We start from the raw sequence: 14,853 nt of genomic DNA, 5'->3' as shown, positions 1-14,853 counted from the left end.
TTGGAAAAGAAGTAAACAGGTCTGGAGGGCAATTCTGAGCTGTTGTAGATGCCTGTCTTTAGAGGAGTGAAGTGCTGGCCTCTCTCCAGTGATTGTAGAAGGAGGTTGCATGCGCAGCTTAGATTTGGATGTCTATCTTTTAGACTTCATTCTGCTGGTGGATCTTCTAAATGATATTACAAAGTCCAGCAGTCACTAGATTCAGCAATGGGTGCCTGCTGCTGGACCCAGATTGGAGAAAACATCTATATCTACTCATAAAGCTGCTGGGATGATATATTTAACAGTGTGTCTAATGCTAAATATGTGAGCTCTTATTTGAGGCCATGATCCCAGCCTTCTTTCTGTAGTCTGCTGTTTCCAAAGCATGGGGCGTCACCCAATGGGAACAGGAGAGGCCAGGTGTGGGAAGGGCCAGAGTTTTTTCACAGAATATGTAATTGTTTCCAAAATCGCAATGTTTAGTAAAAAATTCATTGAAGTAAATAATAATATAAGAGATATTAAAATGGAGTATTGTTGATTTGAAGTCTGCCTAAATCAGTGAAGAACAGGATATATATGTTGAGGTGCCTAAAGGTATTGGTTTAAAATATTTGTCATCCAAGATAGGTAAGGTGGCTAGTCTTCTTCCTGTAGAGATTGGCATCCAGCCATCTGAAGTATGGAAAATCCTACTATGGGCTAGTAAATTGTTATCTTCTGCCAATTCATGAAGCGGTGACCTTTTGCCTTATGTGACTATATTGCTTATCTTTGCTGAAAGCAACCTGCATTAAATAAAATACCCAGGAGAACTTCCCTTTAACTGTTTTATGTACAACTTCTTTATTTGGACAGTTAGTGTAATTCCTGAATCAAGAGAAAAAGAACAAGAATCAACAGTGATTAAAATGAGTAAACTCAAGGTATTGAAGATGATACTTTTGATTTAAATTTTCTGCAGAGGGGGAAAAAAAGAAAAAATTAAAAATAATAATTCCTTTCTAGTCTGAAAAGTCATACAAAGTGTGATTTTGTTGTAAGTGTCCTTTTTGAGGAAAAGTTTGAGTAGTTTCCAAATATTTGCTCAGTAGAAGGTATCCTTTATTGATTTTTCCTTTTCCTCCAAATAATAGTAAATGACCACCATCTAGTGGCTGGTAGAGATTGTTCAGGCAAGCACTTAACGCTTTCTCTTTCTGGATGGCCACACTGTAATACATTGCTGTGAATTATTGTGTTAATCTTTATTTTACATAACCTGAATTCTTTTTCCAGGTGAATTACAAGAAAGATTTGGAAAGCCTACATGATCCAGCCTCTGATCTACCAAACCTGCTATATTTAAACCATGCTTTAAATATCAGCAAAATGCATAGCGATGTAAGTTGCCTATACAAAAATGATCTGAGAAATGTATGTAGTAAGGAATGCAGTATGTATTGTCAGTGCAAAATGCATAAATTTTTGGTACTTCCTTCATGGTCTCATATGTAGTAGACTATACTGTTGTAACCATGGTAGTTGGGGGGTGTAGTGAAGAAAAAAGGGCTTTTAGGGAGACATATTTCAGTTATTAGAACAACTAATATACTGGATAAGAATCACACAGACTTCTGGTACTTGAGCATTGCTTCTTATGTGTCTGAAACCTTGTCTGTCTTTTTGTTGATCTAAGATACTTCTTTCCTTGCAAATCTTGTTTTGCTTAAGGTCTTACTGCTTTCATCTGCGAGTCTCTGTACAGAAGTGACCATAATGCTAGTTTAATATTTGGACTTCTCCCATCAACAGCCTCTCGAGTGCTAGCTTCCCTTAGAGTTTTTCCATCTAAGCCTTTTTTCCTTCATCAGTGTCTGAGGCTTCCTACACTGGGTCAGGAAATAGGCACATATTCCATTCCGGCACATAACAAGACATAGACATGGCCCTCGATAGGGCTGGTGGTCTGACACATGATAGTAATGGGGGTTGAAATGGGGAGGAAGAGGTAGGAAACCCCTGGCTTCTGTGCAATGCTGAAGCTTCTCTCCCAGTCCAAGAGCACCTATGCTACATGTGCAGTGCTTATAGGCTGGTTAGCTGCATTTGTCATCTTACTCCAGAAACAAGAGAAGGGCTGCAGAACTGCTGTGGAAAGGTGTGAGTGGGTGGTGTTGGGAAGGAAGGTTGTTCACAGTCAGCAGGAGGCGAGCACTTCACACACAAAGCTCTAATGACTAGGAGCATACTGGGTCATCTTCTGCTTGTGGAAGCTTTTGTCTAAAATAATCCAGCCTTCATGTCTGTATTTTTGGGTTGCGCTTTCGTGAATTGAAGCTTGCTTTTTATCTGTCTCACTCTGATATGTGAAGCTAACATTGACTATCCCCTTTTGTGTGGGTAATAAATGTGTTCATAGCTTTCACTTCCTGCATTCTTCATGTGCCTAATTCTGGTTTCCTTCAGTGTAAAGTAAGATTGGCATTCTTTTTGCTGATTAAATGGAACACCCTCAGAATGAACTTCATCAATTTGTCATCTTAACTCTAATGAGATAGAAACCTGGTATTTCCCTTAAGGCAGCTCACTTCTTGCAAAATGTATTTCTTTCTGCTGCCCAGGAAGGGTTGATTCATGTTGTCTATGCCCTTTTTCTGAGGACTCCATAAATACTAAGCCTCTGATTTTTGCATTGTCCAGATGCTGGTGGATACTTTTTCTTGCTGTGAGCAGGAAGAAGAATGCTTTGTCAATCCCTAAGGCCTCCACTAGCTATTTTTCTTCTACAGAAATCCCATTTTCAAAATCCTTTTCAGATTTGTCCTCCCCATGTCATCTCTTTGATTTTGACATGGCTTAGTCTCCTGTCTTTCTCCATGCTTTTCCAATACCTTCTTTGTGTTCTCCTCCTTGTCTCACCACGATCATACAAATCTTTATTGAAGTTTGCTTCCACTGTATGAAACAGTCTTTCTGACTGCGCGATTAACTGATTTCCAAAGACTGATTGCATGGTCTGGTTTGGGTTTTTTTTACCCTCTGAAACACAGAGCTTCTTCCTAATTGCCCAATTTTGCTGTAGTATACCTTTCTCCCTTGAACTTTATGCTTCTCTTCATCTTTTGCATAACATAGCCACACCTGCCCTGGTGTGTTACATTAATTAACCATACAGGTTACAAACTCATAAACTATATATGAATGATTGAACTTGTTTGCTGATTGACCTAGAGTGTAGAAATGTGTGCAACTTTATGAAACACACATACTATAATACCAATACCCAGCTTCCATGGGAATAAATTCCAGCACTTACAAGGAAAGCTTGATCCGCATATTTGGACAAAAAAAGACTGATTCTGACAGGTCAAGGTCATCTGGTTTTCTTTATTTTGATGAGGAAGAGAGTTCGCAAGGTGGAGCTTTACCCTCATATGGCATACATGTAATTCTCTTTGTAAAGAACTATGAAGACTTAAAATTTAAAACTTTGATATATGTACAACAGCTAGTTCATTGTTTTGCATATTTTAAATCTGTTTCTTTTGTAGAGACTTTGAGATGCTAATGAACTACAGGGTATAAAAAAAAAGAGGAACTTAGATGTGTTTCATTTTATGGCACAGGGTGAATAAATAGGACATAAGAGACTGAATCTGGTGCCTGTAGTTTAGTGTAGCAAAAAGTTCTGCGATTTACCTAATTTTATTTTATAGAATTATTTTCTGTTCCATTAGTTGAGGAATGGAGTAGAAATATGAAGTCCGTATCTGTAGATGGAAGTAATTTTCATTTCCACTACAGAAGTGATTTTGTTCTGTGACGTTTATAATTATTTCCACTAGGAGGCAACCGCAGACCATCATATGTGTTCCTTTGTACTTCAGATGTAAATAATAATGGTTATTTTCTAGCAAACATAAACATTTGATTTTCGGATGAGCGGGACATGCATTTTCTCTAGGAGCTTACAAAAGTTTTTTTTTTTTATCATGTTCTTTTCTCATTTCATCACAATATTCTAAATTCAAATTTAGCGGTAGAACTCCTGAGTTGGGAGGCCTAAAATATAGTTGCTTTTATGCTGTTTCTCCCATAGTTATTTTAAATGGTATTTAAATTGCAAAACCTTCTGGATTTTGTTTTTGAAAACATTCTTGGATATCTTTTGTTTCAGTATGAATATAAGAAATCATTTAAGCAAGGCAAGGGCTTCTATCATTTCACCCCGGATACAGCTGAACAAATCCATCACAAAGAAAATGCAGTGCTTCAAAGTCAGGTATATGCAATCATAAATACATCTTGCAGAGAGAAAAAATGCAGCATTCTAACAGTGATTAAATCAGGCACAAAACTGCATGACAAATTGAATATGCACTGTACATCACTGTAATCAGAAGCATCCCATGAGGGCAGAGGAGAGTGTTTTTGCAGGACCCGAACCTAGTGCAGAAGCCTGACAAGGAAAGAGATTGACACTTTTCTCAAATTCAGACATTATTAGTTTTGAAGAGACAAATAAATTGAAGTGGTACTTATTCTGAATTTGTACTTGTATACTTTGATTTGTAGCTATTTGCTTTCCTTTATGGCTTGTGTAGAATAGTCTACCAAATCACAGGCTGATTGATTGAGCTAAATAATGTGTTTGCCCATCTTAATCAAGAGTGGGAACAAACAAGTTCTGATGGTTTCTCCAGGTTTCCAAAATGTATTTGTTCTGTGAGTTAGAAAAAGTTGTATGTTGGTGTCTTAACCCTCTGTCCTTCAATGTGATTTTACTACTAGCTTTAAGGTCATGGTCATCAGTAGCTGTGAGGGGAATGTTGGTGCAAGATCAGTCTCTACTGAGACAGTAGTTTTCCTTTCCACAGGAACAAGCAAAAGTGCATTTCAGAATGGTGCTCCTGAGCTTGAAGGAGAGACCTGTGGGGCCTGGCTGCGAAACAGATTTTGTTGTTGCTACAGTAAATATATTGTTTAATGGAAACATAATGGGATCCTACTGAAAGCTGCCAACTGTTCAGACAGGTCATTCAGCCAAAATCATGCAATTGCTTTAAGGATTGTGACTGATGCCCCTCACTCCTGCTGTCTTCAAAGTTCACCATTTTTAGGTCCAACATTCTGTAGCAAAGGAATAAGTGACTCCAGAAAAAATTTCCTTGTCTAGCTGCCCTATTTCTCCAACAGGTTTAATTTGGTAGGATTCTTCCAAGTCAAAACCTCTAAGGAGTACGGCTAAGACAGGATATGTCTGTCGCCATAGCAAGCAATCAGATCTCACATTCTCTCAGCTGTTAACAGCATTTATTTTCCTTTTCATAGGTCAAGTACAAAGAGAATTATGAAAAATGTAAAGGCAGATCAATGCTGGAGTTTGTGGATACCCCAATGTATCAAGTTTCAAAGGAGGCTCAAAAGATGCAAAGTGAGGTTAGTAAACCTGTGTGCTTGAACTAGCAAAATTTAGATCAACAGAGAAGATAACAGACATCTTGTACTCAGACTAAGAAAATGGATGAAGCAGATTGTAAAGGTTTTATGAATTGAGGATATGGTAGAATTAGAACTGAGTAGGTCTCTTTGCTATTCTGTAGCTCAGTTCTTCCTTCAAATTTGTTTTTTTCGAAAGGCCATTGGTGCTAACAATAGAGGTTGTATGTAGCATCATTTAATTGAGAAGAAGCTCAAGAGGTCATCTAGATCAGAGATTACTAACTTCTTAACTTTTTGCCTTTAATTCCATCTTTAATGTGGGAAGGTTCTCAGCTGGGAGTGAGTGAAGTTGCAAAGCCCAGTCTGACCCCGTGCCTTAAGTGAAATGTGGTGCTGCCTGTTCAGCCTGGGGAGCTCAGAAAGGGGGAAGGACTGTTCCTGGACTCCAGAACAGCACTGACTAAGGCATATTTTTCTAGCTTTTTAATAAAAACTTCCAATGGCGGAGGTTTTGTGACCTCCCAGACAATCTAGTTCAATGCTTCACCATCCATCCTGAGAGAGTGTATTTCCCTGTCTCCTTTGCTGCAGTTTGATTCTGTTATTTTTGCTGTGTGCCATGAAAAACAGATGATTTCATCCTCTTGGTAGAAACTTTGATGTGTTTAAAAACATCACCTTGTGTGCCATTTGTCCTCACTTTTCTCTACCAAGCAAGTATTTCTTTCATAGATCAGGTTAAACGTTCTTTTTGGGAATATCATACATATTTTTGTCTAAGTTGTGTGTGTCTTGTATAGATAATCTAGGTAATGAATTGAGTAATGAAGTTGCTTATTAATGTGATAACTAATTTCTGGGTCTGTTTACAGTGTTCTTTCTGAAATATGCTTGGAAATGCACATGTATGTACAACTACTTGTTTTTGCTTCAATAGAAAATGTATCGCAAAGATTTTGAAGAAGGGATCAAGGGAAGACCCTCAATGGATTTAGACAAGACCCCAGAGTTCTTGCATATAAAAGAAGTCACTAGCCTTCTGAAAGAGGTAGAGGACTTTTTTTTTCTGTTAAGATGTAATTGAGCAATTAGCGGCATTTCTACAAGCTACTTCGTGCTGAACGACTTACAGTTAACTTGGTAGCTAAATACAAAAGTGACTTCATGAATAAAAATTGCAGCATGTAATTTTATATTCTAAATAGTCCTGTAGTAAGAATTGATAATTTTGAAGTTTACTTATAAATATAAGGAAATTATAAAGCTCAGCACACCTGAACCAGAAAACTAGAGTAAAATGAACAAATCAAATGACTCCATAGAAAATGGATCTTTGGCAGGACATTGTTTCTGAGGCCTCAGATTTAGAATTTGTTCCTCCCCTGGGCTCAAATAGCCCCAATTTGGTGACATTCCAGGCATGCTGCAAAAGACATCTGTTTGATAGGGTTTGGAGAGGGCCTGGTGTTTGCTTTCCAGAGAGATGAAGGGGTGGAAAGGTAGATTTCTGTTGGTGTCCAGATGGCACTTTTTCCTTTTAGTACTTACTTCAGGTTTATGGTAGGCTGTTGTAGTTATATGGACGCCTTGAGCTGTGTGTAGTCACTTTTAACTAATTTAATTGAAATAATTGTCTATCATACATGTTATGGATGAAAATAAAGAAGACCAAAATTCCATAATACAGCTGTGATACTACATAATGTGCTTTAAGCAGATTTTGTTAGAAGGTGCAGGTTTTCTCTATGCTAGTCTCAAGCTAGGTCTAGTTTGTGCAGTACCATTCTGTGTGTACATGTCTTTTTCCCTAGTCAGTAGGCATAATAATGCAAATACTTGCATTTCATTGAGTTAGTCTTGCTGCCTGCTGAATGTCCACAGAAGTGGTTAGTGCATGCGTAGTTGCAGATGTGCTGTAAATGTTCATCTTTGAAAATTTTGATTTAACTTCCCTCCGTAGCGCTATGAGCATTAAGATGTTCCCTAATTCTTACCTCAAGTTTAATGACTCATCATTTAGGGAGGAAACCATGCTTGTAAGCCAGAAGGGAAGAATATGAGAAAACAGAAACGGTATTTTAGTGCATAACTGCATGAATTTCAGATGATTTTATATCCACGTTCAAGAAGCAGATTCCAAAACCAAAGATTACATAGGTCAGATTAATTACTGTCTTTCAAGATCTAGCAAAATGGTGTATTTCTTCATAGTCAAGGATGTAGCTCAGTATTTTTGTGCAAAGGTTCATAATAAACTTTAGATAGATACTGCATGAAACATGAAGGAGAACCTGGAGTTATATTTGTTCAATTACTTTTTTTTTTCTAACATGTCAGCTGTGTTCCAGTTTATTCTGTTGCTTTCCCACTGTAGAGATTCTGTAGTTATTTCACATTTTGTAACAATAAGAACTTTCTTCCCTGGAACCACATTCACAACTCCTTCAGAAGAGATAGCTGAATTTAGTAACTCTAAATTAATAGCAGTTGTTTCCTGCTTGTTGTAGGACATGAGGACATGCTTCTGATGATAAAGGGAAGCTTCTTTAAAAATACCTGGTTTCCTTTTGTTTAGATAAAGAGCTTATACAGAGACAAAGGTACTCACTACTGCATATGAAATCTAATACAGGATTAGAAGTGTTAATTCATGTCTATAGAAATAGTTCTGAAAAATATTTTCTTTAATTTTTTTCTAGTTTCCTTGCTTAAAAAAACCTAACCCAAACCTAGGGATGGGAAAATCCATTAAAAGTCCTTACAAAACTTCAAATTCAGCAGGCTTACATCAGCTTTCTAAGAATTGAGAAGAAAAAGAACCAAATTTCCATGGGCACATTCTAGTGTGCTTTTAATTTTATACTGAACAGTGGAGTACTGGTGCTGCAGTTGCTAAATGGTGATAGATCATACCAGTGCAGTGTCTGAGGGGCACAGAAGTGATATGGTAGGAATATTCCTTCTGCATTATAATTTGTCAAGCAGTCACTTTAACAGGTCTTAGTATAGTGTTCAGGGCATCCGTCCTGATTGTGATGCCATTAGTGGAACAGAGGTAAAACCTGCAGCACAGCATATATTTTTCTGTAAAAGCAAATGCTACTGCAGTTAAAATGTCTGTAGAGAGGCAGCTGAGGCCCCTAAACAATGTGCTAGCACTGTATAGGAGAGGTCTATTTTCCAAGAGCACAACGCGAAAATACGTGGCTACATTAAAACCTTTTCACTCTTCAACATTGTACCTTTTGATTTCATAATTTATTGTTCTAACTATGAAACCTGTACTTCAGCTAATTCATATTTCATAGAAATTTCAAAGGGACCCTTCAGATATTTAATAAGTGGAATTTCTTTTTATGATCTTGCACACAATATTACACGGAGAAATCTCTCTCTCTTTTTTTTGTGTGGTGAATTTTTTTTTTTTAATCCTTAGAAAGAGTATAGAAAAGATTTGGAAGAAGGGATGAAAGGAAAAGGAATGACAGTGTTTGAAGATACACCAGATTTGATTAGAGTGAAAAACGCAGCTCAGATACTGAATGAGGTATGTTACCCAAGTCAAGGTTATTGATGTCACAGAAAGTTCACTCTTTGTTATACTCTACTGAAAATATACCAATTTTTTTACATGATCTACAATGAATTATATAAGTATTAAAACTAAGGCTATTTCTGTTTTGCTTTAAGAATATAGAACAGCTCTAAAAAAACCCCAACTTACGAAAAATGTTTCAGGTTTTCAGGCAATCAAAAGGTCAAAAGGTGTAACTCCCAGGATTATCTTTTTCGTGGTGTTTTACATAGTAGAAAGCTAGGAGAAAACATCTGCCATTCCACCTCTAGCAGAGAGGGAGAAAGAGATTATGTCTTCTCATGGATTAACTTACACTTTTTGCAAAAAACAGTAGTTTGGGAAGTAGAGATATATTTTATCACATATATTTCCACATCAGAATGAGATAGAGATGGAAGGCTGAAAGTCTTTTTGCTCTTTTTCTTGTAACTTTATGCGGCAAGTAATAAGACCATTGCTTTGAATAGAAGGATATTTTCCTTCTTTCTAACTAATGTACAACCTAAAAAATAGTTAATTAACAGGAAAAGTAAGAAGAAAATATTTTTATTATATTTATTGATTTTGGGGGAAAAAAAAATAAAAAAAATACTTATTTTCCACAGGCAGAGACAAACCCTAATAGAAAAAAATTAGTACTAATAGCAATAGCATTGCCTGAGAAACTTTTAATTTTTTATTAAAAAAACCCTATTGTATACAATATTTCAGTATTACATTTTAATATCATTTGCTGATGAACAAGGAATGTATCGTTGCTTGGATAAGCTGAAGATGAAATATTAATTTTGTTTCCTGGTTATTGGTTATTTATAATTTATGTTGTGGGGAAAAAGCAGCAATCACGGATGAGTACTGGCACTTGCCTAATGGCTGTGGTTCAGGAAAGACCTATTAAATGAATAAATTACTACCTCCTGCTCTGAAAGTTCACTGGAAAAAATTCTGTATGGTATTAAATTTCTAACATGTAGTCTTTTCATAAATAAAATATTTTCTTAAAAGTAAAATGTGTTTCAATTAGGCTGGCACCGAGTACCAGCTTATTACACTATGTTCTGCAGAGCTAAACTTCCCGTTTACTTTAGAGGATAATTGTAGCAAGCTGTATGGACTGACTTCCCCCCACCCTCTGCCAAATTAAAAATTTAGTGGTAGAGTTTTGTACATTCAGTGAATATCTCCTCAAATTTTCCTCGTGTAGTTTGCGATGTGTTTTTCTGACAAAAGCTTGCAAAGACTCTTGAGAATTGTGACTCTTGAGAATTTTGATTGACTCTAAATCTTAAATTAGATCTCTTGTGCAAAAATCTACCTGTAACTCTCTGGCTATTGTGAATATAATGTATGAAGTTTTTTCTTCACAGAAACAGTACAAGAAAGACCTGGAAACTGAAATTAAAGGAAAGGGCATGCAAATTGGTCCAGATACTCCTGAGATAAGACGAGCCAAGAAAGCTTCTGAAATCGCAAGCATGGTCAGTTCTGTACCTGGTGCATGTTTTCTGTTTGACAAAATACAAGAAATTATTGTCATTGGGAATTCCAGGTGATGACCAACCTAAGGCAGTATCAGTACCACAGGTTTCACCAAATACCTAATCCATTGAGCTGCATAGAGTCTAAAAGTTACATAATCAGCATATGGGGGAAAGGTAAGACTTCCCAGAACCTTGACCTTTCTGTCGTCTTTTCCAGGTGGTGCTTGTTCCTCACAAACCACCCCTGGCCTGGGCTGTGTTCAGTAGCTGCGGCCCCTACTTCCTTTAGGCAAAAATAGCTGCTTGTCAGGGCCAAATGATAAACACAATAAGAGAGATGCTAAAGCCTTATGACCCCAGTGTTTTAAACCACAGCCAAAGGAGAAACTCTCATCTTACATGTATCTGTGATTGCAGCTGCCAAAGCTGCAAAGGCAAGTGGATGTGAAAGGCTACATCACATCTGAAGTAAGCAGTCTGTTAAAAGAAATTTTATCTGGTCAGCAGCTACAGCATAGGTGTCTCCAGGTTAGATCCTAGAAAACTAATGCTGTTCAATCAAAAGTTACTGGGTGTTTTAAGAATGCTGTTCAGTGGGCTCTCGCAGATTAAAGTAGTAACAATTTAAGAATTTGTCTGCCAGGCATGTGTGTATTTCCAATGCCATTCTTTTCAGAAAGAATACAAGAAAGACTTGGAGAAGAAGATTAAAGGAAAGGGAGCAGGAGTGGGCATGGATACGCCTGATATACAACGAGCCAAAAAAGCTTCTGAAATTGTAAGCCAGGTGAGTACAGAATAAACCTCTTAAGATTACTTCGGAAGTAAAACACAATGAGGTGTTAAGAATACTTCTCAAACATAACTGGGCTATAAGGAATCAGCAGTGCACAGTATAAAAATTAAACAAATTGAAGAATTTATTTCAAAGTCTGAATTTGAAGACAGCATGTACAAATAACTGTAGAATTATTTATGGTGATTTTTTTCCTTCTTTTTTTCTTCAGAAAGAATATAAAAAGGATCTGGAGACTGAAATTATAGGAAAAGGGATGCAAGTGGGCCCATATACTCCTGAAATACAGCGGGTCAAAAGAGCTTCAGAAATAGCAAGCCAGGTAGGCATAGTTCAAAGGCTGAATGTTTTTAATATTGTGTGACAATAAGTGCTTGACATACATCGCTCAAAATTATTCTCTCACTTTGTAGAGGCTTTCAAACCCATATTAAATTAATTTAGGTGTAGTAAAAAATTGTACTGCCTGATTCTTGCTTGTATTTAGGCCTGTCCTGCCATGTAAATTGACTTTAATTGTTTACATCTACTTGTGGGTCTTTTTACATTACCTAATAAGAAGGATATATTTATCCTGACAGTGAAGGGGGAAATGTATAACATATGTGAGAAGATGCTTTATATATATATATAAAAAATATATTTTCAGTGTGGGACAGTGTCAGGTGTCCCACACAGACAATAATGATACTATGGAGGAGAGAGGTTGAAATAAATACTGTACAAGGATTTTGAGACTTGTCAGTAATAAGCATCTTTTGTTGCAGTTTGGATATTCTGAGGCCAAGAAAGCAGGAAATAGACATTTTGAAATTATTTTTCAGAAAATGTACAAAGATGAAGCAGAGAAGATGCTCTGTAACTATTCTGCTGTCCCAGACACTCCAGAGATGGAAAGGATGAAAAGTACTCAGAAAAACATCAGTTCAGTGAGTAATAGTGCTTCTCTCTTCACTTGCAAATTCTCAGATATTTTTCAGTTTAAATAGGCTCTCTTGTGCTGCAGCATGAAATAGGGAACTTATGAGTAAACGTCCTTTGAACCATTTGCATAATTTTCCTGGCAGAAGCTGTATCACTCATTTTTTAAAGTAAAAAACAAAACCAACCAGCTTTTCTAGGTGTGACACTGTTATTTTGAATTGCTAAACCACTTATACTACCTTGCCAAGCCACAGTTATTTTTAAATGAAGCTTTTTTTCCTTTTTTCCATTAAGCCCCAGGAAGTACTTTATTTAAAAGGATAAAAAAACCTAAGGCTTGTTACTATGGATATAAGATTTTTCATCTGTTTCCTATCATATGTACAGAACATCAAGACTTGTGGATAAAATTAGATCAGGTCGGGTTTCATAAACGTATATGTCTAATGATTTTATGTTATACTGGATATATTTTAAAATTTTATGCTAGATTTAAGTTTCAGTTTATCCCCAAATATAAATTATGAGCTTAGTTTTCTAAAATTGCCCAGTTTGGGATGCATGCAGTTCCATTTCCTTTTAGGCCCTTTAATTCTGCTGTTTATAACTCTGCCTCTGCTTGTGATATAACACAGAAGAGAAGAGGAGTAAATACAGCCTCTGGAACCAAAGGCTGTCCAGTTGGTGTCTGCTTGTTATGGCAGACTAAGTAATACTAATAAAGACAATGATTTGAGAAAAAGGAATATAAGTTACTTAAATATTTTAGTATTATCTGACACAGATATTGTTCTTTAATTTAGAGATACTCTCAGCTTCTCCAACTCTGCAGGAGTACAAGGTCAATTAGTTTCTCTCAGACATGTTTACCTGCAGCTATCCCATATCACTGCAGCTTCACTAGGGGAGTAAGAGCCTGTGGGGAGAGAAGTCTCTGAGGCAGTGGTTTCTCCTGTAACATCTTCCAGCCATTACCTATTCCTTTTCTTCATTCATATGAGAGCAGCTGAAAGCTACATCTTTCTAATAGGAGCTGTTGACAGGCCCACTGGCCCCAATTTTGTTTCTTGTAATCTGTTGCCTCTTAGTTTTGAATGGTGCTCTGCTGCACAGTGTGATGGTGATTAGCACCGTATCTCCTGTCACTGGCATCCTAACATGCTACCCTGAAACCCCATGTAACAGAGGGGATCCAAGCTAGCGTTTACTGATCTGCTTTCCTCCCTGCTCCATTCGTTGAGAGCTTTCGATTGAGTCCTCAATAGGACAGTGGGCCTGCCAGTACGGACTCACTAACAGTTAGATACCAGGCACATAATAACCTTCCACTACTTAATTAAGCCTTGACAAGCCTCTGATGCATCTGAATGCAGCTGTGTAGGCCCGTCTGACCATTCAGTGCCAAGGCTGATAAATATACTCTTTGTTATTGTACTAGGTAATATGAAGTAAAAGTATTTTATCTTTGATGTGATTTGTGTTTGCTTTATTTTGTGATCATCCTTTTTCTGTTTCTGAACTGGATCTTTCAAATGTAGGAAAGGAGTTTATAGCTGTGATTGAATTAGCATTTTTTCTTTCTCTACATTTTAATCTTTCAGCATTCTGTGTAATTTAGATTATAAAGGTAAGTTACTTTTTACTAAAGTAATATATAGCTGCAAGCAGCCCCAGTATAAAAAAATTAATGACCCCTAATAGGCTTCTGATTTTTCGTCTCAAGTATTTTCCTGCCTTAGGGGAGAAAAAAAGTGGCTAGCTCTGCAGATAAGATCAGTTCTGCTTTTAGCTCACTAGCTCATTTGGCAGATGTTTTACAATAGGATATTTAGTGCACAGTCATCTCTTTCATAGAAAAATTCCCAGCTCCAACATTTTTTACTTCTCCCTCCTTGGTACAGAAGAAAAGTATATTTTAGTTCAGTCCACTCTGTAAATCTTTCTACCTTGTACTGACATGTTGGTACAGAAGAACTTTCAAGTTCTTACTCATAAGCTGTCTTTGTTCTTACATGGTAAAACAAAATTCTAAATCCTTGAAGATTTTCTGAATATTTAAAAAATGAGTTATGATGTAAATAATTAACTCTCCCCTAGAATATTTGGCAGTACTGGTCACCCTAGGTCACACAGAATTTCAAGGAAGTAGGAGACATGCATCAAGAACAATATTTTATTGTTTAAGGTTTACTGATAGGGAAAAAAAAAAAAGTTAACTAAATCTTGGTTTAAAAAGCCAGAAATACTAAATGGTAAAGGTTTATTTCAGGACGTCCAGGATCAGAATTGGTTATGCACTACCAGCCTGGAAATACTTACTGGAATGGCAGCAGCTGTGACACCAAATACTGAAATTCAGATAAAATTTGTTTAGGAGTTTTGTAGCGGGAACTGGTGCTCCATAGTTATTTAAATTATAGCCACATTTGGAATTTGTGGAGCAGTTATTTACTGTCTGTTTCAGTAACTTTGAGTGATTGATTTTACTGATGCACTTTGTGTTTTATCCTTTACTGAAACAATTGAAATAGAGAGGATGATTATATAAACAGCACATGTATCTTTTCAGAAGTGAGCTTTGTTTTTAGATGCAGTCCTCAGCATTCTGGCTTGAACCCAGAAATGAAAATATTGCGTGACTTGGATTGTAGCTCTGGCTGTTCTGGTTA

General features: G+C 36.8%; 1 protein-coding gene across 10 annotated transcripts in view; it reads left to right on the top strand.

The window, feature by feature from the left end:
• Window positions 1-14,853, top strand: part of NEBL (nebulette) — a 273,257-nt gene that overhangs the window by 209,765 nt on the left and 48,639 nt on the right. For 6 of the 10 annotated variants that reach the window (XM_064444759.1, XM_064444760.1, XM_064444757.1 and 3 more), the window contains 9 exons: window positions 1,261-1,365; window positions 4,142-4,246; window positions 5,296-5,403; window positions 6,344-6,454; window positions 8,843-8,953; window positions 10,351-10,461; window positions 11,141-11,251; window positions 11,472-11,582; window positions 12,085-12,189. The exons of 2 other annotated variants lie outside the window; for them this stretch is intronic. In XM_064444759.1, the coding sequence (XP_064300829.1) occupies window positions 1,261-1,365; window positions 4,142-4,246; window positions 5,296-5,403; window positions 6,344-6,454; window positions 8,843-8,953; window positions 10,351-10,461; window positions 11,141-11,251; window positions 11,472-11,582; window positions 12,085-12,189 (978 nt within the window). The remainder of the gene's footprint in view (window positions 1-1,260; window positions 1,366-4,141; window positions 4,247-5,295; window positions 5,404-6,343; window positions 6,455-8,842; window positions 8,954-10,350; window positions 10,462-11,140; window positions 11,252-11,471; window positions 11,583-12,084; window positions 12,190-14,853) is intronic. 2 more of the 10 variants (XM_064444761.1, XM_064444763.1) reach the window with 1 other exon arrangement.

The sequence above is a fragment of the Phalacrocorax carbo genome, chromosome 2 (assembly GCF_963921805.1).
Source record: "Phalacrocorax carbo chromosome 2, bPhaCar2.1, whole genome shotgun sequence".
NCBI classification, from domain to species: domain Eukaryota; kingdom Metazoa; phylum Chordata; class Aves; order Suliformes; family Phalacrocoracidae; genus Phalacrocorax; species Phalacrocorax carbo.
This window is presented reverse-complemented; position numbering and strand designations above follow the sequence as displayed.